The sequence below is a fragment of the Ammospiza caudacuta genome, chromosome 4 (assembly GCF_027887145.1).
Source record: "Ammospiza caudacuta isolate bAmmCau1 chromosome 4, bAmmCau1.pri, whole genome shotgun sequence".
In the NCBI taxonomy this organism is placed as follows: Eukaryota; Metazoa; Chordata; class Aves; order Passeriformes; family Passerellidae; genus Ammospiza; species Ammospiza caudacuta.
In genome coordinates, this window is record NC_080596.1 from 73,838,135 (window position 1) to 73,864,661 (window position 26,527).

Below are 26,527 nucleotides of genomic sequence, written 5' to 3' on the forward strand. Positions count from 1 at the left end.
GTTATGCTGTATTAATTTTCTTAAGTTGTGTGTTAAATATAGTTTTAGGCTATTACATATTGCTAAAATAGAAACTATGCTATGTAGGATACTTTTTAAAGAGAGGAATGAGGTAGTTGCATGGAGATAGCAGCCACAGGACACCTGAATCTTTCAGAGAAAAAGAATTTATTGCTCACTTATTTATTGCTCATTTATTGCCCTGAAGATGCTGTCAGGATTAGGAGAAAAAAGTTGGCACTTTTGTCCCTTCAGACATAATCTTTTATTTGAATGGAATTTATGCATTGTGTATGAGGTGTATGAATATGCAACAGGCTGTTGCTTTTAAGGGTTAATCCTCTGTTAATGTGGGTCCTTTTTTGGGCTTATTTTGCCCAGAAAGAGGTACCTGGACTGTCTGTAACTCTTTGTTTTTATTGTCTTGTATTGTCCTAACCCTAATTGTCCAAATTTTTATTATTTTAATTACATTACTATTTTTATAACCATTGTATTACTATTAAACTTTTAAAATTTTAAAAATGAATGATTGGCGTTTTCCACAAAGACTACAGAAGAAACAGTCAGGTCAGACCAGTAAAATCACATAAATGACTTTTCTTCTCTATCTCTGCCCATCAGCAAAAATTAAGCCCTTCCTTCAGAGACTTTTGCACATATTTCCTACTATTGCTGCACTGAAGCAAAGGTGTGCCCTTCAATGCTTGGCAGCAATGTGAAGGAAGCCAGGCTGGCTCCTCTCAGGCCAGCTGAGCAGGCTGCAGTGACCCCTTTATTTTAATTTTCAGGACACAGCTCCAGAATCCTCCTTGGAAAGGTGCATCTGAGGGAAAGGCATTGGCATGCCAAGGTACCAAGCTGCAGAGCTGATCCTAAACTCCAAATTTTGCGATAGAGAATGAAATGCCAGAGTGGGGAGGTTACTGGATGTATTTTCCATGAGGGTGTCTGGTTTTCTTTTTAATTTTTTGGGAAAGCAATCCAGGGTGCAATCCAATCATCTGAGAGCAGACACTGAGGTTGCTCATGTGTCTTGTGCCACATGGAGATAAATGCCCTGGGAAGTCCCTCCTGGACCCTGGGTGTCCTTCTAGAAGAGCATGGAGCTCCTCTCCATTCTTTGCAGCCAAAACCTCATGTGATTTTCTCATTCTACCTTAGGAATGGCACAGGGGGTATTTCAGGGAAGTAAATTGCAATCCAAGCTTGGTGAGCAATCAAGGCTCTGCAGGCATGGACAGTAATGGGAGATGAGACATCCACCTGCTGATAGACAACTCTCCACAGAAATCTGCACCTGTGAGTCTGGTCCCAATTTCCGTGTCTACCAGGAATGATTGCATTCCTTGTCTACCAGAGCCATGGATGAGAAGGGAGCACTGATTAAGGTTTTCATGGAGGTGGTGCCAAGGGAGGTGATCAGATGCAATGTTCCCTTCTCCTGGGTGGCTTTCCCAGGAGAGCAGAAGCTCCCTGCCAGTATCTGCACCACTCCTTTGCCTAAATGCTGGCAAAACTGCAATCTGCCTGCATGCAGATACTACAGAGTGCTCTCCTGCCTCCCACATCCATCTGGACCCACCAGTGTGAGCTGCTCCAGTCTAGAAATAACACCACTGTTTGAACAGCCCCTGACACAGAAGAGGCTGAAGCTCCTGACTGATGGGCTGGTGCATCATGAAGGATTTCAGATACATCAGTCTGCAAAGAGCCCAGGAGTGCTGCAACTGTGTGCTGTCACTGGAAGTGAAGCCCAGCATGATTTAATCCCAAATAATCTGGGTTTTGCCAGGCAGAAGAGAGGGAGGGATGCAATATTTGGAAAATCCTGCATTTTTCTCCTTCTTTCTCTTTCTCATTGCTGAGAAGGTGCTGAGGCCTTCTGTGGCTGCCCCTGGATCCCTGGAAGTGTCCAAGGCCAGACTGGATGAAGCTTGGAGCAACCTGGGCTAGTGGAAGGTGTCCCTGCCTATGGCAGGAGGAATTGGATGGTATTTGGGATCCAACCCAAACCATTCTGTTTTATTCTGATTATTATTCTATGATAATCTCTGAGTGAAGAACACACAGAAAACAAACCCTGAGATGTAAAGCCACTCTGCTTTGTTTCACCAAATCCCCACAAGTCCGTGGCTGGCTGACAGCTGGACTCCACACTGCATCCTCACAGCTTTCCAGATAATTCCTGTGGAAGGAACCCTGGGAACAGAAAGAACCCATGGCTGAAAACCTTTTATGGTGCAGTTTGGAAAGTGCCTCTGAAAGAACTTGGCTGCAAAGGCTGAGGATCAGAAGCTGGAAGATGCTCTGAACCCAAGTTCTCTGCTCTCAGACCAGGACGAGGGGCAGCTGATGGTGCCACTCCTGCTGTGTTTTCTGTGTGCCCCATGCCCTTCCAAATTGCCTTTCTGGGGAGGGATGCAGGTGTCAGGCCTCCTGCTGGGCCCTCAGGTGAGAGGGCAGGAAACATCACCATTTCCAGCTTCTCCTGCTCAAAACTGAGTCCCTGGATGATTTTGGGGTCAGTGTCCTCCACGATCCCTGTCATTACTCATGAGCTGTTTCTCAGTGATTTGTGGAGCTGCTCTGAGGAAACTCGAGCTGGAAAACAGCCAGGGATGAGATGTGACACAAGCCCACTGTGCTGGTGACATCCTCCCCTCAGCAGTGCCTGGCTCCTGCTGCAGGGGACACTCCTGTCCCTTTCCTGTCCTGCTGCCCCTCTTGCCTCACTGCCACAAAGATTCGCCCATTCCTCACTGACTCTGTGCTACAAACCATCAGTTTTAGGCTTAGGATATGATTGTACCCAGTTCCAAACAAGCTTATTTTTTATCTTTTCCCCACCTCATTGCTTCCACCAAGGTCTTGCCCTGTCTCCTGGACTGGAGCTCTGGCACAGCCCTTCCAACAAAGTCTGGGGCCACATTCTTGTGCACTGGGGGCTGTTCCCTGATCAGTGTTTGCATAATTGAGCCTTTAATTGGAGATCTCTTGCAGGGATGCCTTATGGCAGGTTTTTTCCCCATCATGGACATTTTTTTGGAAGGTTTGCAGCTTTTTTCTTGGGTTTCTCAGCACTTGCAGCCCTGCACTTCAAGAGCCTTGCAGGGGAATACAGCCAGGAGTTCTTTAATTCAGTTTATCAGACAGGGAAGCCCCTGTGATTTGCTCCAGCCTCTGACTCACTGGGGGAAATACAGATCCCATAAACCATGACAGATAAACAAACTGGTGGACATAAGAGGAGCAAGTTTGATTCCAGTTCCTGAAACCAAGTGGCACCAACAATCCCATGTTCCTACAGCTTCAATTGGGCAGATTTGTGTCGGAAAGAGCTGTCTGGGGCCAGTCCTGTTGATCTTCCTTAACTGAATATCATCAATGTGCTCACTGTGAACAACAGGAAAGGCTGCTTGGACTTGTCCAGTGCGGGATTTCTCCCAGCAGGAATCCCTTGTAATTGTTTCTTTTAATTTTTTCCTTTTTCCCTTTTTTTTCCCCCCTTTTTTCCCCCTTCTCCCCCCCTTTTTTTCCCCTTTTCCCTTTCCTTTCCTTTCCTTTCCTTTCCTTTCCTTTCCTTTCCTTTCCTTTCCTTTCCTTTCCTTTCCTTTCCTTTCCTTTCCTTTCCTTTCCTTTCCTTTCCTTTCCTTTCCTTTCCTTTCCTTTCCTTTCCTTTCCTTTCCTTTCCTTTCCTTTCCTTTCCTTTCCTTTCTTTTCCTTTCCTTTTTTCCGTTTTTTTTTTTTTTTTTTTTTTTTTTCCCCCAGGAACTGGAGGGGGTAAGAATAAAAGATGCATTTCAGGGGCCTTAATGACCGAGCTGTGTGAATTGCCTCGGGTTGGAAGCTGCCCAGGAGGAGGAAATGCCCTCTCTTGATCAAGCTGGCAGTTGGTTCTCTGCCACCAGATCTGGTGGTTCTTGGGCTGGGCTCCAAAGGCATCAGCCACGAGCCCTCCTGGAGGAAGGCTATTCATTAGGAGCAGCTAAAAACCATCTCCTGTTCCAGCCACTCCAGTTAATCCATCCCTGGGCTGACCTCACCCATAAATTATGGTGCAGGGAGAAGTGCAGCCTTCTGTTTCCACGTGACAGCTTCACAAAGCACCAAACCAGAGAACACAAGGCAGGCAAAAGTGGAATCAGGGAATCACAGAGACATTCAGGTTGGAAAAGCCCCCCAAAATCACAAAATCCAGCCATTGCAAGTGCCACATGCACATGGATTTTAAATCCCTCCAGGGGTGGGGATTCCACCACTGCCCAGGCAGCCTTTGTTGGTGTTTGACAATCCTTCCCATGAAGGAATTCTTCCTAAATATCAGTGAAAAAATCCTAATCAGTGAACAAATCTGATTCACTACAATCATAGAGTCAATACACCAAGTTATCCCATAAGGAATTATGGAAATAAATCTCCTGCTTTGTACCTGCAAGGATAGAGACCCCAAGAACCAAAATCTGTGTTTTACCTCTCATCTTTCACAAGTTTGTCCATCTCATGTTGTCTCATATTGAGCAGAACAACCTCAGCTTGTTATAGAGACACAGAATGGAAAATTTCACCTGATAGATAATGTTTGACACCAGAAACTGGGACTTTATCCCAGAAGGATCCCATAATATTAAAAGGTGCTATGAGCCCTACCTAGAATACAGCACAGTAATCATAGCAGGTAAAACTCCTATTGATCCATCATAAGATAATTCAGGTTGCTTTCCCAAGGAAATACACTTGTTTTGCCAAATATAATAAAGCCATCAAACCCAGCTTAATATAGATGAGTTTACTGTTATGTGGTTTATTCTGCTATTGGTTCCAAAACTCCTGTTGAGAGATTTTGTAACATTTTGCTCACTGAATCCCAGCAGTTTCAGTCTATTTTTTTCCCTGTTTGTGGTACACTCCTTATAGCAACTGCCTCGAGATGCATCAGGACTCTGCTATATAAAAATGGACATTTGGCTTTAAATAGTTTTATTTGGTGGTGGAGGGGGTGGACTGGAAGCAGAATAATCCCTTACACAAGTCATGGAATATCTGGGTCCTACTCCCAGTCAATGCATTGCTTTGGCCAGGCAGAAGCAGAGCAGATGTTCAAATTTGGATCTCCAAATCATTAACTGAGGTCCAGAATAAGGCATCTGCTATAACAGCAAAAACTGAGCCCCTGGCATCCCACACAGGTAGGAAACACTTGGGCTCCAAATAATTGGTTTTGGCTGATTATTTCCAAGCAAACATGGAATGTTTCCCTGTTTTTCTGCACCTTGGTGTCTTCTGCACTCAGGCACATGGAGGGAATCAGCACTGTCTAATGCTTTGGCTGCATAATTCAGTCATAGGCTCGTTATCCATGTGCCTACTTGGAATTGTCTCCTGTGCCCCTCCTGCAGGATGGAAATGTGTTTTCCCTGGAGGGAAACTCAGCTCCCAGGTTGTTTTTCCACAGAGTTTCTCCGGACAGACACAATCCCTGCAGGTGGCTCCAGTGTTCCCCCAGAGGGCTGCACATCCCCACAGGTCCCTGAGCCTTTCCCACTGCACATCCCTGCTGTCATGCCCCAGGAATGACTCTCTGGCAGGCTGCTACACAGCCCTGATGTTATTGTGTGGGAAAAAGAGAAGCAGAAATCACATCTGAGGGCTGCTGAAGCAAAAGCAAAATTTGTCAGGGAAAACAATGGATTTCCCCTCATTTTAATGGTTTAATAATCTTGAAATGGTTCAGGAATGGTTTGGGGCTGAGAAAGGGAGATGGGCTGGAAGATCCATCCATCCATCCATCCATCATCCATCCATCATCCGTCCATCCATCATCCATCCATCCATCCATCCATCATCTATCCATCCATCCATCATCCATCCATCCATCCATCCATCCATCCATCCATCATCCATCCATCCATCCATCCATCCATCCATCCATCATCCATCCATCCATCATCCATTCATCCATCCATCATCTATCCATCCATCCATCCATCATCCATCCATCCATCCATCCATCCATCCATCCATCATCCATCCATCCATCCATCCATCATCTATCCATCCATCCATCATCCATCCATCCATCCATCCATCCATCATCCATCATCCATCCATCCATCCATCATCTATCCATCCATCCATCATCCATCCATCCATCCATCCATCCATCCATCCATCCATCCATCCATCATCTGTCCATCCATCATCTGTCCATCCATCATCCATCATCCATCATCCATCCATCATCCATCCGTCCATCCATCCATCCATCCATCCATCCATCCATCCATCCATCCATCCATCCATCCCCTATAATTTAATGAATTTATGGTAATTTGGCATTAGCCCATTTGATGGGAACATCCTGTGGTGCCTCTTTCCTGGGTGATGTTCAATAAATCCAGCCAGAGCTTGGTCCCAGCAGCTTTTGACACCAGCAGAGTCTTTGCTGGTGTTTTTAATCAATGTTTGATTCCTGTGAACCAGGACCAATGGGGGACATGTGGCAGATGGCACGGCTCACCCCAACTGCTCTTGTTCCACTTTGATCTGATGCTCTGGGCCATACATAATTATTCCAGAGCAATTTGCATTCCTTTCTCTACATCACTTTTGCCACTTCCACCATAACTCAGAAAATTTCAGGAGATACAAGGAATGGCCCAGACAATCAAAGTAATTAAATGTACTTTTATCCTTCTGCTTTCAAATAATCTTTTTTTTTTATCACGTCCTCCTGTGCACAACAACACTACAGAAGTTTTGGTTTTTTCCTGGGATTGTGTCTTGTGGTAGATTTTTAGTATTTTCTGATGTCTAACCAGGTGCTGAGCTTGCTCTGAACCTTCCTTCTGTGAGGGAGAGTACAGGAGTTTTCAATCCTTCATCCCTCTGTCCATTTTTATAAGAACTTGGGATATTACAGCACTTTTAGCACTTTTTGAAATGTGACTGGGGTTGATGATGAGCTCCATCCAGAGCAGAGTCACCAGGTCAGGAGAGGGGATGGGGCTTGGAGCCACCTGCTTTGGTGGAAGGTGTCCCTGCCCATGGCAGGGGGTGGAATGAGATGAACTTTCAGTCCCTCCCAACACAAACCATTCTGTGACTCTATCACAAAAGAGTTCATCAGGTGGTGAGTTCATCACAGGCACAGAGTGATAACATAAACCCTTTTCTTATTAAAAAACAATGCTAATTTGTTCTACTCATTTATCAGAGTAGAATTAGATTCCAAATTTCTACCAGAACATGGTCTCAAATGAAATGTGCTTTCACAGTGTTTTCCCCATAATTTATTTTACAAGTGGCACTTCCTGAAGTTGACCACTGCTACAGCTCTGCAAAGTGCTTTGTGAAAGGGCTCCTGCCCTGTGTCAAACAGCAACTCAAAATATATTTATATTTTGGCTTGAAGGAGACCTTTCAGAGCCTGGCTGGTGCAGCAGCTGCCTTTCCTTCAGGGTGCAGGTGGAAAAGCCAGTTCACTGTTCTGAATCATACCTGGGAATGAGCAGCAGTTTCCACTGCAAACCCAGCAAGTCACCCACCCAAGGCAAAGGTTGGACTGTCAGTCTGGGGAGTTTTATCCATGCTCAGGGATCTCTTCAGGCTTTCCTTTTCTGGGTAACCTGCTGATTGGGGATGGACATGGCAAAGGAAGCCTTGGGTTGTGGCCTTCACCCTCGTGTGGCCTTCACCCTTGGGTTGTGGCCTTCACCCTTGTGTGGCACCCTTGTGCGGTACTGACTAAGGAGTTTCCTCGTTTCTCACTATGTGTCTTTCTTTCTCACACCAGTCTTGATTTCTGACCAAATCTAAAGAATAACAAACATGGGAGCCCACTATGGGAGCCCAGACCATGCTTACAAACCACAGGCACTGAGGTACCTAAATCACCATCCTGGGCACCAGCTAGGCCATCCTTGATCCCAAGGGATGGCTGTTTCCTCCTAGATCCTTCTGAGATGCTGATGAAGAAGGTCTTGGCCTCCACTGCTGGGATGGTCCTGTCTGAGAACTCACATTGAGATTCAGGTGCTCCCCAGCTGAAGAGTGCTGGGAATCAGGCCTCCATCCCTCCTCCCACTCTTACTTACATCCTCCTGGATCAGTAAGCAGGTACTACCTACCTATAGGGAGTTCTGGTTCCCTGACCACCTGGCATAGGTGTCCTACTGCAAGGACAAACCCAGCACCTAAATTTAACAGGATTTTCCATCAGCAGAAGAGGCAGTGAAGCCTCTACAGAGCCACAGATTTGTTAAAGTTGAAGAAGTCCTCCAGAGATCATTGAGTAAAAAATCCAGACTAGGATATATTCCACTTTTCTGCAAATACCTGCAGTGCAGACACCATCAGCTCATTAGTTGTGCCTGGATGTTTTTGTAGTCATAGAATCACCACCAAAAGTTTTGGGTTGGAAGGGACCAGCAACAACACCCAAATCTCACTATCCCAGGTTGCTCCAACCTGGCTTTGGGCACTTCCAGAGATCCAGGAGCAGCCACAGCTGCTCTGGGCACCCTGTGCCAGGACCTCACCATCCTCACAGGGAGGAATTTCTTCCCAATCTCTCATCCAACCCTGCCCTCTGGCAGTTTAAAACCACTGCCTCCTGTCCTATCACTTTCTGTCCATATAAGAAGTTGTTCTGCCTCCTTTATGAGCCTCCTTTAGGCACTGAGCTGTCCCTGGAGCCTTCTCCTCTCCATGTGAGCATCCCCAGCTCTGCCATCCTGGCTCCAGAGCAGAGCCCCAGCACTTGGAGCATTTCCATGGCTTGACACAACCAAAGGGAGATGAACTCTAGGCTACAAACCAGCCTGAAACTCCTGGCCCCACATCTCTGAGAAATCTCCGGCTGAATTCTCTTGGCAGGTGCTTGCTCAGGGAGCAGGAACCCTGCACCTCCCAGCAGCCCAGGAGAGCTCCACTGCTCTCCACAGACAGGACCCAAACACAAACCACAAACCAGGATTTCATCTTGGCTTGAACAACCCGCTGCTAAAGATCCTCGTTAGCCACAGAAGCTGTTAATTGTATTTAAACTGCTGGTGATAACACCCCGTGCTCAGGGACTGGGATCTCACATCCAAGAGGGAGTTAAATCACTCAGCTGATAAATAGACTTTGGTGGTGTCGGGGAGTTTGAGCTGATTTAAAGAAAAATCATTGTAGATTATTTTAGCATGGAGAAATGGCTGACAGCATTTGGCACACACAATATTTGAAAATTTTGGTTATTTCAGCTTTTCAGCACCAATACAATGAATATTGTTCCTGTGTAACAAATGTGGGAGCTACTCTGCAGAGTGGCAGGGATGTGTGCAGACTCAGAGACACCGAGCACGGAAGTTTCTGAGTGCTGAAGGATTTTAAAGTGGAGCTGAGAGTCCTTTGTCACATGAAAAATTTAATTTTACTAAAAATTTTAATCAGACCTCAGTGAACAGTGTGACTCAATGATGACTTCCTGCAAATTCATGTCAAAGAGAGAAAATAAGAAGAAGTCAAAACATTTGGATATTTTCAGAAGAAAAGAGATCACTTGTTCATTTCACTTTGGTGCGATTTGAAGGCTCAATTTGAAATGTCTCTGAATTTTAATAAATTCCAATTTACTCTGGAGTTGAAACAATACATTGCTCTTCAATTGAAAGTTATTTTGTTTTTCATGGGAGTTTTACTTTCATTTAAAGTGTGCATCAATATAATTTTCTGTTGCTCCCGAATTCTTTCACCTAATTTTTTCTTAAGGAATAAATAAAACCCATTCTACTTTACCACTTATAACCTTCTTTAGCAGAGTTGGCTGCAGCATGCTTCAGCTTGTGGATTTACAGTGAAATTTCCTGATTTCTGCAAGTTCAGACCTGTCTCCTGAGCTGCAAAATCCAAGATCAGAAGTTTCTGTTCCCTTCTTGACAGCATTGGATGATTCTCAGATTTGAATAGGAAATTGCCATTAATAAAGGGGAGGGGCGGGGGGGAAATCAGAGGCAGCATATTTTGTAGTCATAAAATAAATGAACTTTTGCTGTGTTTATATTGTACATATAATATGGCAGGAAGCAAAGATCAAAGCTGTGTTTATAAAGGACTTGGCCAGTTGTGTACTCAGAGGAAGCAAATGGGTTCGTGGGAGGCACCTCAAGAATGAAGTTTGGATTTTTAGCTGGTGGAAATCAGTGTGCCTCCTTTGACTTGTCTGATTTACATCAGCAGAGAAGCTGGCACCAGGGTCTCAAGGCAGAACAGATATGGTAAAACTAAATAAAATTAATTTTTCCTACTGAAAAGTATTTGCCTGAGGTTCCTTCTCTGTTTCAAAGTACTGGGAGTAACTCAGAGGAACAGGGTCCTGATTTCCAGCTTCATTAGCTGGAAGGTTGTCATGTGGTTCGATCTAAACAATCTTTAAAGTCCCCTCCATCCCAAATCATTCAGTGATTTAGTTATTTTTAAGGTGTAAAGGTGCAAATGAGGTTTGGAGCTGGTTCCTGCCCCGGCTGGCCAAGGAAAGGAACATCAGAATGGGGCTGCTCAGAGGGCTCAGCCTTCAAGGACTGGCGTCTCCCTGAGCCCCACAATTCCCAAACTCTTTATTTGCAGGTTACACCACTTCCCCTCCATTCCCCCCAATACCCCTGATCACTGAAAGGGAGACTGAGGCACGGCCAAATGGGATAATTCATCCCTGGTCTTGCAGGGAGAGGAGTTCAGTGCAGCCTTACTGCTCCCTGCCTGAGTTATACCATCAACTGCAACGCTCCCACAGGGTGAAAATTCTCACAGCAATGATTTCATCCCGTGGAGAACTGAGCCAAACCCCCAAACAGCACCCTCACCCACAGGAGACACTGGAGAAGAGGCACCAGACAGCAGCACGGTGAGGGCAGCCAGGCACAGCCCTGCTCCACCACTCCAGGGACCCCTCAGCTCTCCAGGCACCAGGGATCCCAGGGGATTATCCCACTGGAGGGTGTCCCACAGCCCTGGGCTCCAGCTGTGCCTGGGGACACAGCCCAGGGAAACATCCCCAGTGCTGGAGGGAGCTCAGAAACCTCAGCAGGGCAAAATCTGTCCTGCAGTCACAATTGCTGTTCCCACCGACTTGAGAGTCAGCCCCGAGCAAGAGGATCTGAAAAACGCTGAGAATAAAGTGCAGCAGCCCCAGCTGTGCTGAATGCTCCTCTGGCTGCAGGCTGGTGGGACACAAGTCCCCCATGGGCTGTGGGACACGTGGCTCCCAGCTGGCAGATGGAATGACAGACCTCCCTGCTTTGCTGAGCTCCAGCAAAGGCTGCTGCTGATGCTCAGGAATTATTTTGATCTCGTTTTTCCCAGCTCCAGGTTCGGCTGCAGCATTCCAGAGGGTTAATCGGGTGCCCTGATCTGGGAGCTGCTGTCAGGGTGAGGAGCACTGGCTTCCCTGCACATCCTGGGTCCCTGGTGCTGGAAGGGGACGTTCACACACGTCCCTGGTGGGCTCTGTGCCTGCTCAGCCTCCCCTGCACGCAGGGGGGAGCATCCTTCTCACAACCAACTTGCTGAAACTTTAGCGCACAACACGAGAGACGGCCCTAAATGAGCACACAGGCACTACAGCAGGGCCACAGCTCCTGGGGGTGGTGGATCAGACCTGGAAAACCTCATGTGATCCTCATCTATCACCCTTATGGATCATACCCGGTCCTGCTCCAGGTCCCTGCACAACAACAGCAACCCGGGAAAGTCAGGATTTGTGCTTCAGGCTCTGACACACTCCTTGGAGGGAAAAAAACCTCACTCATCTCCAACACAGGTGGAAGCCCTGGACCCACAGGGGCATATCCAGGTGCAGTTCCCAAACTGGGAGAACGAGGAGACAGAAAAACTGTTGTTGGAGATCACTGTGCCATAGAAACAGCCTGTATGAAACAGCTGCTTCCTCCTTAGCCTAAACTTTGTTAGTTAAAATGCTGAACGCAGAATGAATTAATTAAAGCAATTATTATTTATAGCTGCTATTTTATTCATTTGCTATCTACTCTGAATGATTATATGACTTTGCTTAATAAATATTGAATAAGTGTTAATTAATTGAGTTAATTCATTGCTGGTTTATTCACCTATCAGTCACCTCTCCCTCATTTCTATGCAGGAGTTGTGTCCTAAAAAGTTTGTCCCAAGGAGCAGCTCCCCAGGGGCTCAGCCCCAGGCATGGGATGGGGTCACTTACCAAAGGGCAGGATGAAGAAGAAGGGGAACCAGCAGAGGATGAAGACACCCACGACGATGGCGAGAGTCTTGGCTGCTTTTTTCTCCCGGGAGAACTTGAGGAGCCTCACGGAGAGGGAGCTCCTGAAGTTGTGTCCCTTGCTGCGGGTGCTGGAGAGGGGCTCCTCCAGCACGCTGCGGCAGTGGATGCGCAGCACCACCTCCATCGACTTGTTCCTCTCCTTCTTGACCCCTGCCTCCAGGCTCCGGGTGGTCCGCCTGGCCACCACGTAAATCCTGAAGTACATCACCAGGATGACCATGAGGGGCAGGTAGAAGGAGAAGAGGGAGGAGAAGAGGGCATAGCCTGGCTCCTCCGTGATGCTGCAGATGCTATCATCCGGCGGCGGCGGCTCCTTCCAGCCCAGCAGCGGCCCGATGGAGATGACCATGGAGGAGAGCCAGACCACCACGAGGATGACTCCCGCCTTCCTCTCCGTCATGATGGTGGGGTACTTGAGGGAGTACTTGACGCCGATGTACCTGTCCACGGAGATGATGCACAGGCTCATGATGGAGGCAGAGCAGCAGAGCACATCCACCGCTGCCCAGATGTTGCAGAAGATACGCCCAAACACCCAGAAGCCCAGCACCTCCAGGGTGGCCGAGAAGGGCAGCACGGTGGTGCTGAGCAGCAGGTCGGCAATGGCCAGGTTGACGATGAAGTAGTTGGTGACAGTCTGCAGGTGCCGGTTGCAAGCCACCGAGAGGATGACCAGGATGTTCCCCACGATGGCCGAGAGGATGAAGACGGCCAGGAACACCCCGACTCCCACCGCCTGCACGTCCAAGGCGAAAGTCAGCGTGGTGCCGTTGCCCTCGGGGCTCTCCTCCCCTTGCAGCCCCCAGGACCGGTTGGCAGCGCTCTGGCCGCCTTGTCCCGTCCGGTTCTCACTCAAGCTGCCATTGCTCAGCTCGGGGAAAGTCATTGTAGAGAAAGTGCGGGCTCCATTGAGGGCGAGGAGAAAGCGGTGCCGAGGCGCAGCTCCCCCAGCATCATCCCCGGCTGGCAGCCCCCGCCAAGACGCGCTCCGCACCTCGCTCCCCCGGCCGGGGTGGAGGAGACAGGGATGGAGGGATGGAGAGAAAGAGAGAAAAAGGGAGGGAGGGCAGGACGCGCTGCCCCCCGCCCGCTTCACGCCGTCCGCCCGCGCTGCCCCCCGCTGTCCCCGCTGTCCCCGCTGTCCCCGGCGCTCAGCCCCGGGGGGGCAGCGCGGTCAGAGCCCCCCCGCCGCCCTGGCATGCTCCGGGGGCAGCGCTGGGCACGGCCGGCAGCGCCCGGCGGCTCCGCGGCTCCGCGCTCCGACCGACAGCGGCGGGAGGGGCCGGACGGGCCGGGGGCGGGCGGGAGCCCCGCGCGTCAGGTGCCGGCGGGGAGGAGGGGGAGGAGGAGGAGGAGGAGGAGGAGGAGGAGGAGAGGAGGAGGCAGCGCTGCTTTGCAGGACGAGGCGAGCCCCGGGCAGAGTGAAAGCGGCAGCAGAGCAGGAGGGGAGAGGAGATATTACAGCGACTTGAGATGATGGAGGGGGTCCAGGCGAGATGATGGAGGGGGTCCAGGCGAAATGATGATGATGATGGAGGGAGTTCAGACACGCTGTGGGAGGAGGCAGCCCCCGAGAGGGTCTCGCAGCACTGGGGTGCAGCCCCAGGAGGAGCACTCAGAACTGGGGTTTAGTCCCCAGGAGGATCAGTGAGAACTGGGGTTTAGCCCTCAGCAGGAGCACTCAGAACGGAGATTTAGTCCCCAGGAAGAGTCATTCAGAACTGGGGTGCAGCCCCAGGAGGAGCCAGGAGGAGTCACTCAGAACTGAGGTACAGCCCCAGCAGAATCATTCAGAACTGGGGTGCAATCCCAGGGGGATCACTCATAACTGGGGTGCAATCCCAGGGGGATCACTCATACCTGGGGTTTAGCCCCCAGGAGGAGTCACTCAGCACTGGGGTGCAGCCCCCGAAGGATCACTCAGAACCGGGGTACAGCCCTAGGAGGAGCACTAAGCAGTGGGGTTTAGTCCCCATCAGGATCACTCAGAATTGGGGTGCAGCCCCATCAGGATCACTCAGTCCCGGGGGCGCGGCGCTCCCGCCCGTCACCGCCGGAGGGCAGCAGAGCGCAGGGATTGCCCGGCGGGTCCCGGGGCTGCGGGGACAGCGAGGGGACAGCGAGGGGACAGCGCCATCCCACTGGAGACCACCCTTGCGGCACCCTCGGGACCGCACCCCAGCGGGAGGATGCCCTGCCAGTCTGACGTGCCCCTCTCCCAGCATCCCACCACAAGGACGTCCCACATGGTTGGCATGTCCCTGCCAGCCTCAACATCCCACCAGCAGGATGCTGTGCGCAGATGTCCTGTTTCCCCCAGCCCCGGCATCCCACCAGAAGGATGCTTTGCCAGTTTTCCTTTGTGGTCCTGCATCCAGCATCCCTCCCATGCCAAACCCTGACCTCTCAGCCCCTCAAGCATCCTGCTCGTGGTGCAAGCATCCCCTCATGAGCTCCCTCCCAAAGCAGAGGGGACACTCAGGGTCTTGCATTTGGGCACAGCTCCCTGCCAGGACTGAACCCTGCAGTAAACTTTGCCACAGCAGCCTGTGACTATAACATATTTAACATATAGGAACATATTTCTGGCTAATTTAAACAGGACCGGGTTTTTTTTTTCCCACTGATAAAAGCAGATCCTGTTTACACTGGTTTCCTCCCAGTGACCTGCCTCCATACATTGGGATGGGGACTGACCCTGCTGGTGAAGAGGGGCTCTCCCTCAGCTTCTTTCTACTGTACACAGGAAATATTTCCTTGGAGTGTGTTTATCCATGATTTTCAACTTTTTTTTTCTTAAGAAAATAGTTGGTTTAAAGGGCAGGCCAAGTGGACAGTTGGGATGATTTAACTGGTGCTATCAGAGCATGGGAGATCTGGAGATTCACTGGGTATGAGAGTGGATAAAAATATTATAGCTTCTTTATTCCTTTATTTCCCTTGATAATCATTGCAGGAAATGACACATTTTTGATTTTCTTCATTTCTTTCATGCACTTTTTTTTCTTCCTTAAGATTTCACCCAACTTCCTTTTGCTGGGGTTTTGGCCCTGCTGAGAAGAAAACTTGAAAATACAAGAAAATAGGAACAAATATTGCACAAGAAAAATGTTCATAAGGATGGTTTTGCTTAAAATAACCCACCCAACAAACACTTAACAGCTTTTTTAATATGATTTTAAAAAAAAAAAAAAAGCCCAAACACCCAACACTTGAGGTCAAATTAGTTTTCCTTATGTTTTGATGAAAACATGTCAGCCACCAAAATGAAGGATTGTTTCTTACTGGGATGCTAAACTCAGCATGGGAAGATCTCATCAATGGAATTTCGTAGCCCTATCTCTGCAGCAACACAGATTGCTGTGGAGATAAATTTATCTCATCTAATCTATCCAGTGACACCCAGAGATAAAGAAAACATGTGCCTCCCTCCAAAGTTAAGGGTTGACTGAAGCTTCTCATGTACAGCAGGATTTTGAGCACGTAGGGAGAAAAGACGGGATGAGGATTTTGTGCCTGCCCTCATCCTGCCTGTTGGGACCCTGGATGCTGAGAATTTTAGATTTTCTGTGCTGCCACGCTCTGACCCCCAGGAGAACACTGCATTGACCTGAGGCCATGGAGAAGGCTTCCAAAATTGAGTGGTAGAACTGGGATTGTGGGTGTGGAGTTTGAATAGAAGTGTGTGATATCACATGGTGGAAAACTCAAGGTCTTAGAATATAAATATATATATATATAGTAATATATATAGTAATATATATAGTATATACACTATATAGTATATAGTATATATATATATATAGCATATATAATATATAGTATATATTATATATATATATATATCTATATATATATATAGTAATATCTATTAAAAAAATGGAGGTTTTAGGGCGGAGGCTGGCCCTTCTTCTTTACCTTCTTCTTCAGCTTCTTCTCCATGGGTTTGGGTGGCTTTGTGTAATTGGATAAACAAATTCACATTGTGGGCCATGGGTGGTTGTTTATTGGGTTAAAATTAAAAATAATTTAGGTGTTATTTCCTAATTGGACAGTTTATCCCTAAAAGATCGTGTAGAGAGAGAGAGATGGGGCTCCATTTTTAGTTTGTTGGAGCGAAGTGCTGCAGAACTCAGGGTTTGTGAGACTGTGGCATAGATAAAAACTAATAAACATCTGAGTCCGAACAAGAAATACCATCTCACACATTTAATCCTGGCGAAAAAGAAGCAAAAGAATCCTCACCTGCCCTCCCTGGGTGAGCTCTCCTCCTCTCCTGATGTTTCCAAACACAGCTTGTCCCTGTTGCTGAGGGGTTGGAGCTGGCATGGACTGCAGGGTTTGAGTGGGGTGCAAGGATGGGATGGGAGGGAGGAAGGGGCAATTTTTGGTGGGAGTAAGAGCCTGGGGGCTGCCACATCTGCCCCAACCACATAGAAAACCCCTGAGGTTGCTCTGATGCCTTTGCCCTCCCCACCAGGACAGGGAGAGATCACATCCTGTGCTGTCACTGTCAGCTAAAGCACATCAGAAACACATGGTGTGCTTCTCTCCAAATCAGGGCCATTATGGTTAATTTAATCTTTAATTTGTTCCTAACAAGGAACAGGTTTGTGCTGATGCACTTAAACCCAAATAAAAGCGTTGGGCTAGGTCTGCATGGAGGAACTTGAAGTAAACACATGCAGAGGTGTGTGAGCACCTGGGATATTGCCAATCAGAAGGTACAGCTCTTTCCTCTTGTTGTCTTTTATCACTTTCCTCCCTCTTTTTTTACCCTTTTGGGACAGAGGTTATCCTGGGATTGAGGTAGTGGCATTTGGTGATGTGAACAGGGCTCTTTAGATAATAAAAGACACACACACACACCTGCTGAACAGGTGTTTGTCATGCTGTAATTATGTGTTATGCCCAGATCTTGGAAAGAAAAAGCAATTTTTTGGTTCAAAGCACCAGAGCATAAAGGATTTTGATCAACATTTGCAAACACTCTGGGATTTGTACAAAGCAGAGTGGTTCTGTGGGTGGAAGATGTCCCTGCCCATGGCAGGGGGTTGGAAATAAATGATCTTTAAGGTCCTTTCCAACCCAAACCATGATTTTGCCTGCAGTATCTCCTGGATCCAGAGCTGGGAGAAATGGATTGAGCTCACAGCCAATGCAGATTCATAACATTCATAATATTCAAGGCAAATTAATAATATTTAAGTGTTTGTAAAGGTAGGCTTGAGTTGCCTTGGGCAGGGCATCCAAAAACCCTCAGAAAAGCCAGGATCAATCTTCACTGCTGGTCCCTCTGAGGTCCTGTCCAGCTCTGCTGGCTCCTGTGCTGCTCACAGGTCTTCAAATATAATAAAAATGAGCTTAAAGTGATTGCAAGGAATGGTTTAAACCTGTTCTGCTGCACCTTTTGTTTCCAAACATGGGGGCTCTGGAGAAATTGGAGATCTGGACAGTAATTGGGAGATGTAATGAGCAAAACCTGGACTGGGCAATTGTGCAGAGCTTTAGAAATGTGCTGAAATTTGATTTTAATTGTGAATGTGTGTGTAAATTGTCCACCTTTGTTCATGTTGTGATGTTATTCTCTTTGAACCTAAATGATTCTAAGAAGTCATTTTGACTTTGTTAGAGTGAATTATTTTTGTTGATGTAAGTGAAGTCTTTGTGATGAATGCATGTTTTGTTAATATTTTTGTGTTCTTGCAATTTTATTTAAGTCTAGGAAAAACCAGGCTATGCTGTGAATGTTTATGGCTTAATAAATGAGGCGGGGAAGAGAAGAAAATAGCTTTTGTTGACTGCATGATAAAGGTGGGGGAGAAGAAACTCTGAGCATCCTCTAATGAGATCTACTTGAACCTCCTCAGATATGGATTAAAATTCCTTTCCCTTTGCCTTCTTGCCCCCACAACCCATCCCAGCCACTATCACATCTTACTACATTTACTATTTTTTCCTAATTTTCTCCTTTCTGTGGGAATGTGGTTGCTCTGGGTATGGTTTGATTTTTAAATGTTTGCTCCTCTACTCAAGAGTTGTGGTCCCAGAGCACAAATGAGAAGGAAAATGGAGATCTGGTCCAAGTCCCTTTCCTGATGATGGATTTGTCTTTTCCAAAACCTCCCTTCATGGTGGCTTTCTCCTCCCTCAGTGGGTTCCCTGCCCTCCTGGTTGGAAGGTTTCTGGTCTGGTCTGAACTTTCTTTGCTCCTTGCCAGCTGATGCAGAGAGCAATTTATTACCTTCCTCTTACAGGTTTTTAATTTAATTTTGGAGCAACTGCATAGAGAAAAAAAAAAAAAAAAAACCAAAAAACAAAACAAGAAAAAATAATCACAGAATGGTTTGGGTTGGAAGGGACATCAAAGACCATCTCTTTCCAACCCCCTGTGGGCAGGGACACCTTCTACTAGTCCAGGTGGCTCCAAGCCCCATCCAACCTGGCCTTGGACACTTCCAGGGATCCACAGCTTCTCTGGGCACCCTGTGGTGGAACAATTCCTTCTCTTGGGAACAATTCCTTCCCAATATCCCATCCATCCCTGCCCTGTGGCAGTGGGAGCCATTCCCTGTGTCCTGTCCCTCCATCCCTTGTCCCCAGTCCCTCTCCAGCTCTCCTGGAGCCCCTTTAGGCTCTGCAAGGGGCTCTGAGCCTCTCCAGGCTGAACAATCCCAAATCTCTCAGGCTGTTTCCATAGCAGGGGTGGTCCAGCCCTTGGAGAATGTCTGTGTCCTCCTTTTGGATTCCCTGCACCACATCCACATCTTTCCTGTGCCGAGAACCCAGAGCTGGACACATCAGTGCTGGTGGGGTCTCACTGCCCTCCCTGGGGTAAAGAATTACCAAACTCATGAACTCCTTTCTGACCATGCAGGGAAGGTGCTGTGGCAGATCCCTGCTGTGATTTACAGTGAACTGTCTGAGAACCAGAAATTATTTTGGCTTCCTGGACACAAGAGCTGACACAGCAAGTGGAGGAGGGAGGCTGAGGAAAATTAGAGCCCCTCTAACTTAAAAAAAAAAAAAAAAAAAAAAAAAAAAAAAAAAAAAAAAAAGGGGATGAAGTGAGGTGGCAAAGCACCTTTCAGGGCATAAAGTGAGGTGGTAAAGCACCTTCCTGTATCAGGAATAGTGTGGTCAGCAGGAGCAGGGAGGTCGTTCTCCTCCTGTACTTGGCATTGGTGAGGTCGCACCCTGAGTGCTGTGCCCAGTTCTGGCCCCTCAGTTTGGGGAGGACTTTGAGATGTTTGAGCCCATCCAGAGGAGGCAACGAGGCTGGAGAGGGGCTGGGAACACAAACCCTGTGAGGAAGCCCTGAGGGAGCTGGGGGTGCTCAGCCTGGAGAAAAGGAGGCTCAGGGCTGCCCCCATCACTCTACACAGCTGCTGAAAGGTGCCTGTGCTCAGCTGGGGCTGGGCTCTGTCTGCAGCAGCACTGACACACCCAGAGCACACAGCCTCAAGCCGTGTCAAAGGAAATACAGGCTGGATAGCAGGGAAAAGTTTTTCACAGAAAGAGTAATAAAGTTCTGGAATGTTCTGCCTGGGGAGGTGGTGGAGTCACCATCTCTGGCTGTGTTTAAAAACAGACTGGGTGTTGTGGCATTCACATTTGCTAAAAATCCCTTTGCCCTGGATTTTTCTCCTGGAAAGTTGAGAAGCCTCAGAGAAAAAGGAAACCAATTCTTATCTCGTTTGCTTCTCCTGTGTTGTGGTCACACATGGAATGTGTTTGGAGATTGTTCACCCACAGGTGATTGTTCCATTGCATTCTGCTGTGAGTTGTTTTTACTCTTTGGCCAATCAGGGCCAAGCTGCATCAGGACTCTGGAGAGAGTCAGGAGTTTTCATTATTATCTTTTTAGCATTCTGTGAGTATCCTTTCTGTATTCTTTAGTATAGTTTAGTTTAGTATTTTTTAATATAATATAGCATCATAAGATAATAAATTAGCCTTCTGAGAACATGGAGTCAGATTCACCATTCCTTCCTTCATCTGGAGGGAACCAAAATACAAGAGGGTGTGGCACTGGGTGCCAGGGTTTAGTTGAGGTGTCAGCGAATGGCTTGGACTTGATGATCTTGAAGGTCTCTTCCAACCTGGGTGTTCTGTGATTCCAGACCATCACCCATGAGTGCCTATGGACACACAGGGAATGTGGGCATTCAGGAGGCGCTGGCCTCCACCCCACATCTCAGCCCCAGCCTGATCCAGTGGGCAGGAGCCAAGGAGAGATGCTGGAGCTGCTGTGTGGAAGGGGAAGGGCTCTGGGAGCCATGCTGCTGTCTGGGAGGCCACAGCAGGTGGGATGGGTAGATAGAACAAGCAGATAAGTGTGGTTTAGAGAGCTGGTGGGACATGTTTGTTATTTCAGTGGGAATGTTGATGAGTTCAAAATGAAGCATTCCTCAGGGATGTTCTTTTTTTTTTTGCCTTTTGCTCTGTTAAAAGCCATATAATAAAACACTCCAATACCAGGCAGAGCATTTTAGATCCACATTGCAAAACACTTTTATTTTTTCAGGGAAAAGTGAGCAAAACATAAGGCAAATTACTTCCAAATTACTGGAAGAATTAGCAATTAGCAGAAAAATGGCTAATGATGGTGTAAAAAAAGCAGTTGCTGATGTATAGAATGAAATAAATAACAGCATAAGAGATAAATCACAGCAGAACCAAATATATAAATAAAAATGCTACAAAAGGTCACAATTGCAACAAAGAATTGCTCTGTTATCACAGAAAAATATTTCTGTTGGCAGTTTTATTTCTTTGCGAAATTTCACTTCACTGAAATGTCAGCCTTTATTTGCCATTACTGTATGTTTTCCTACCAGTTAGAAATCCAGGCCATCAGCTGCCTCAAATGGCAGGTATGGAATGAGCCGTGAACCAAAGCCCCTCTGATTTGTCACGATCTGCGTCTCATGGTTGATTCTTTGGCTCATAAATAAAAGCCTGAGAAATGTTTTTTGGAAAAGGACACCAAAGTAGGACTTCATAGAATTGTGGGATATTCTGAGCTGGAAGGGACACACAGGGATCATTTAGTTCAACCCCTGTTCCTGCTCAGACACCCCAACAATTCCACCCTATGCATCCCTTATAATGTTGTCCAAACTCTCCTGGAACTCTGGCAGATTTGGGGCTGTGCCCATTCTCTGGGGAGCCTGGACAGTGCCAGCACCCTCTGGGAGAGGAATCTTTCCTAAAATCCATCCTAAACCTTCCCTGGGACAGCTTCAGCTGTTCCCTTGGATCCTGGCACTCATGTAGTGCCTTGGTTTGAAAAGAGAGGTGTCTGCTAAGGAAGGCAGGAGCCTCTCTTGAAATAGAAAATGTAAACCCCCTCCCTCTGAATTATTATAGTTTTTGAAATTAAGAGGCTCTCAGGCAAAGATATAGGAATAGGAATAACAGTTATTTACTAGAAAAATTAAAAATGCAAATGCAATAGAAGAAAAGAAAGGAAAAGAAAAGAAAAAAGAAAACAAACCACAGCCAGAGTGAGAGCAGTCCCTGCCCCCTGTGTGTCAGGGGGTGTCCCAGCCCCATCCATGGGGGCTCAGCCCTCCTGCAGTGCCAGCTGTGGCTCTGCTGCAGCAGGGATCCTGCACAAGGGGGGAGTTTTCCTCTGCAGCTCCAGGGCTGCTGCAGATGGGCCTGGGCTCCCTCTGGCCATGCAGGGCAGCAGAAAGCTGCTCCTCTGGCAATGCAGGGGGCAAAGGCTGCTGGGGTGTCCCAAAGCTCAGATTGGATCCAGGTAGGAATGCTTGGCTCCTCCCCTGGGCGGGGCATCTCCCCATGGGATGGTGGGATTGGATCAGTCATGCAGGGACACTCAGTGGCCATGGACAGAAGATAATTAATAATTAATGGCCCATGAACAGCAGCGATCTCCTGGAGGGAGGATTCATTGTGGGAGAGATAAAGAAAACTGCCCAATGAGCAGAAGATAACTGCCCCACCTCTGACAGATGTGATAGAATACCCCCAAACCATATTTTACAACCCAGGACAAACAGAGAGCAGAGATCAGAGCTGCCCCTGGGGAGGAGCTGCAGACCCCAATGAGTCTCCCCTCATCTCCTGTTTTCCAGGCTAAACCAAGCAAGGGACCTCAGCCACTCCTCATGTGGCCCCTCCAGACCCTTCACCATCTTCACAGCCTATTGGTTTCTTGAGGTTGGGATTGAAGGTACTTGAGACTGTAGTTTATGTTTGGATTTAGGTGTTCATTACTTTTTATTAGTGAAACAGCTTCACAACTATGATTTTGGCAGCTTTTCATTAGCAAGCTACAAAATGTCTAACTATCTCTTGTTACAAGGTCTTTTAAGACTAAACTATTTAATTCAGAAAGGACACTTAGATTATTTTCCCTTTTAACCCAATAACTGATCCTTAGAAGCCCGCAATGCGGAATTTTCTGCCCAATTACAAAACATCACCCAAACTCATGAAGAATAAGGTAAAGAGCAACAACCTTCTATCTTGCTTCATATTTATTTCTATATTCTAAAACTCTAAATCTCTAAACTCTACATTTTCTACCTTGTGATATTACACATTTCTAACCAACTACACACCCGTAATCCCAGTGCTATTAATCAATTTTGGAAGTCTTCTCCACAGCCTCAGGTTAAATGCAGTGTTCTCTTGTGGATCTGCGCCTTTCAGCACAGAAAATTTAAAATTTTCAGTATCTAGGATTCCAACAGTAGCCCTATTTTGGACACTCTCTATTAGCTTTATATCCTCTTTTATGACCCATAAAGAAGTTGTCATGACATCCTTTCATCCTGTTAGTCATAAGATAACCAGAAAACTCAAAAAAGTCATAGATTGACCCAAGTTGGTCAATCTTTTGATGGACAGGGAGTTGGGTAGAAAAGTGCAGATGTTGGGAGGAGGATTTGCAAAGAGGATCCTGAGTGTTTGGCTTGAGGACCTGCCTTTAGCAATCAGGGGCAGGACATCAGGGTGATGATGGGGGTCCAAGGGGCTGCTCTGTTGGCAGAGGTGGGAAAAAAGGTGACCACAAGTTTTGTTCTACACCAGGAGGGTGCCTTAGAAACAAGATCATGGTCTTGATTCTGATAAAGCCCCACAAAGTGAAGCCTTTTTGTAATTCTCTTTTTATGATGCATAAATGTAAAGATAAATAAATATGTACTATTTCTGTAAGTTCAAGTTACATTGTAATTTTTCCCAGGAGCTTGTTTGCTTTCTTAAGGGAACACAGGGAGCTTGCAGGCTTCCACACTTCAATTTAACACAAGTAAGTAATAGCAAATATTAAAACATGGCACAAAAATGAGTGGCACAGGCTCAGACTAAAATTAGACTCCAAATTGGGTGGTGTTCTTAAATTTTGCTTTCAGTTGGAATTAACCAGAGTTACTTTAGGAGCTCATGATGGATTAAAAAGATGTGGGTTCAGTGGGTGTGAGGCTTTGGGTTGTTTTTAACAAGCCACCTAAAGCACTAAAGGATGAGGAATAAATTTCAGACTCATTTATTTCTGTGGCATTAAGGAAATTCACCCCCTGTCTGGGCTCCTCACCTCATGTCCACCTTGGGTTAGGAGTCAATAAAATTTCTGCTTGAAGGTGATGACCTGGGGGTAAGGACACGTGGTGGGGGCACAGCCATGCCATGAGGGTGGCTCCCTGTGAAAACTTCACCTGCAGGACAATTCCTCTGGCACTGATGTCTTCAGTCACCAGCTTTGTGTGCCTCCTGATTCCTGGTGGTGCTTTCTCTGTTTCCTTTTCAAAGCAAAATTCAGACTCAGCTCACATGTCTCTCTGCATCAGAATCTTCATGGCCTCTTTGGCTCTATGGGATGGGCAGTGAGGGGTTGAGAGAGTTGCATCTCTTCTGTGATGCCTGGCTTTTATTTTCTGATCAGATGGAATTAATTGCAAAATGGAATCCTATGGCAGCACTGACAGCGGCAGCAGAACATCTTATCCCTGTTTCAGCACCTTGTAGATCAGCTCAGCCTCCCCTGACATTCCATGGAAGTCAGATGTCACAGACATCTTTTCATGAAAAATCCTTTCCTTAGGATTTTTTCCTCCTGAGAAGCTGAGAGGCCTCAGGAACAAAATGTAAACATTGATTATCTGCTGCTGTGGAGTGCAACAGGTGCATCTGTGATTGGTCCATGTTGGACGTTTGTAATTAATGGCCAATCACAGTCAGCTGGCTCAGACAGAGAGTCTGGGACAGCTGCCTTTGTTATCATTCTTTTTTTTAATATTCTTAGCCAGCCTTCTGATGAAATCCTTTCTTCTATTACTTTAGTATAATTTTAATGTAATATATATCATAAAATAATAAATCAAGCCTTCTGAAACATGGAGTCAAATCCTCATCTCTTCCCTCAACATAAGACCCCTGTGAACACTGTTCACAATCAGAAATGCATTTCTATTTTTTTTTCTACATGAACCCTCATGTTCTGCAAATCTCCCTATTAGTCCAAAAAGAAATGTCCCCTTAAGTGATGCTAATGTTGCTTAGTCTGGGAATATTATTTCCAACAAAGAGATTGCACCTGAGTAAATATCCAGATTTGAGATGTATTTGAATAATGTCTCTAGCTGCTGAATATTGAATCTGCTGCAACCCACAGAGCTAAAAGAATAATGAATTTAGCAACAGGCACAGCAATGGCCATGTGAAGGCATTAGCCAGATGTTTGTTTTTAGTAGGGCACTCATGGGATTGCCTTGCTCTCTTTCCCCTGGCTCTCAAGTGACTGCAGGGCTGCATTTCAGCTTTAGAAGCCAGAAGAGCACAACAGATTTGTCCTCTACAGTAAAAGCAAAACCACATTACTGAGAGCTCTCTGGTCTGGAGGTGAATGGGTCAGAGATTCACAGAATTCCCAGAATGACCAGTTTGAAAGAGACCTTCAATATCATCGAGTCCAACCCAGCCCCAACACCTCCGCCAGACCCTGGCACCCAGTGCCACATCCAGGCTTTGTTGAACACACCCAGGGATGGGGACTGCACCACCTCCCCAGGCAGAAAATTCCAGAACTTTATCACCCTTTCTGTGAAAAACTTTTCCCTGCTATCCAGCCTGTATTTCCCTTGGTGCAGCTCGAGGCTGTGTGCTCTGGGTGTGTCAGTGCTGCTGCAGACAGAGCCCAGCCCCAGCTGAGCACAGGCACCTTTCAGCAGCTGTGTAGAGTGATGGGGGCAGCCCTGAGCCTCCTTTTCTCCAGGCTGAGCACCCCCAGCTCCCTCAGGGCTTCCTCACAGGGTTTGTGTTCCCAGCCCTTACGAGACATTTTCCTGAAGGAATGACCTTATCACAATGGCTCTGGAATTTGGATGGCAGCATCAGTTTCTTGTTAGCTGTTCCCAAGTGATGCTGGGCTGCTCTGTCCTTGCAACCCATGAACTTGGCCTTCCAGGGCTGGGCTCTCTGCTGGCCAGAGAACAGGCAGTGGGGAGAGAAAAACCTGCCTGGGGCTCCAGAGTTTGGAAGGGCAGGTGCTTTGGGAGCCAGGGGCTGTATGGAGATGTATTTTCCAGGTGGATGCCCACTCAAGGATGTAGCAAGGCTTGCAAAGCTTAAATGAGATGCCTTGAGTCAGACTTGCCAGTGTAAAGATGGCTGTTCAGGGGGGAAAGGTTACGGAGCTGCAGCTTCCAAATTTCTTGGCTGGTGGTTTTGCATTTTGGTACAAGTTCTGTTCCTGCAAATTGGGTTTGGGAATCGTCCATGTGGTTTCCAAATCCCATGGAAGTGCAGCAGCCTTGCCAATGGCTGCTGAGAATGGAACATGGTCACCTCCTCCTCTTTTTTGCTGCTCCAAGGGGCCTTGGGCAGCACTGTTGGGTGAACCTTTAAACCCAAAGCTGAAACTTTTCAAGCAACCACACAGTGATTGCAGCACATACCTGATTTTCTGACTTACCAGGTAGATCCAAACCCCAAAAGAGGGATCAGATCTGCCACTGGTGAGGAAGTAACCTCATTTACCAAGTGTGCCTTTCAAATTATACATTCCACGTGGCAGGAAGGGGTTGGAAAGAAATTCAGAAATATTTTGCATATTTTCCCACGGTTAAAGACAAAGAAACAAAGGTATTAACTGAGATCCTTCAGGGAAGGGAGCCAAATTTCCTGTCTCTACATTTAGATTTCCTGGGCTGCCATGGTCCCTGTTGAGCCAGGCTCAGCTGCCCCTCAAGGCTG

At 47.1% G+C, this 26,527-nt stretch overlaps 1 protein-coding gene across 1 annotated transcript in view; it reads right to left on the bottom strand.

Annotated features, from left to right (window-relative positions):
• Window positions 1–13,187, bottom strand: part of ADRA1D (adrenoceptor alpha 1D) — a 44,109-nt gene extending 30,922 nt beyond the window's left edge. The window contains exon 1 of the mRNA XM_058803644.1: window positions 12,221–13,187. Within this exon, the coding sequence (XP_058659627.1) occupies window positions 12,221–13,187 (967 nt within the window). The remainder of the gene's footprint in view (window positions 1–12,220) is intronic.
• Between the last annotated feature and the right edge of the window lie 13,340 nt (window positions 13,188–26,527).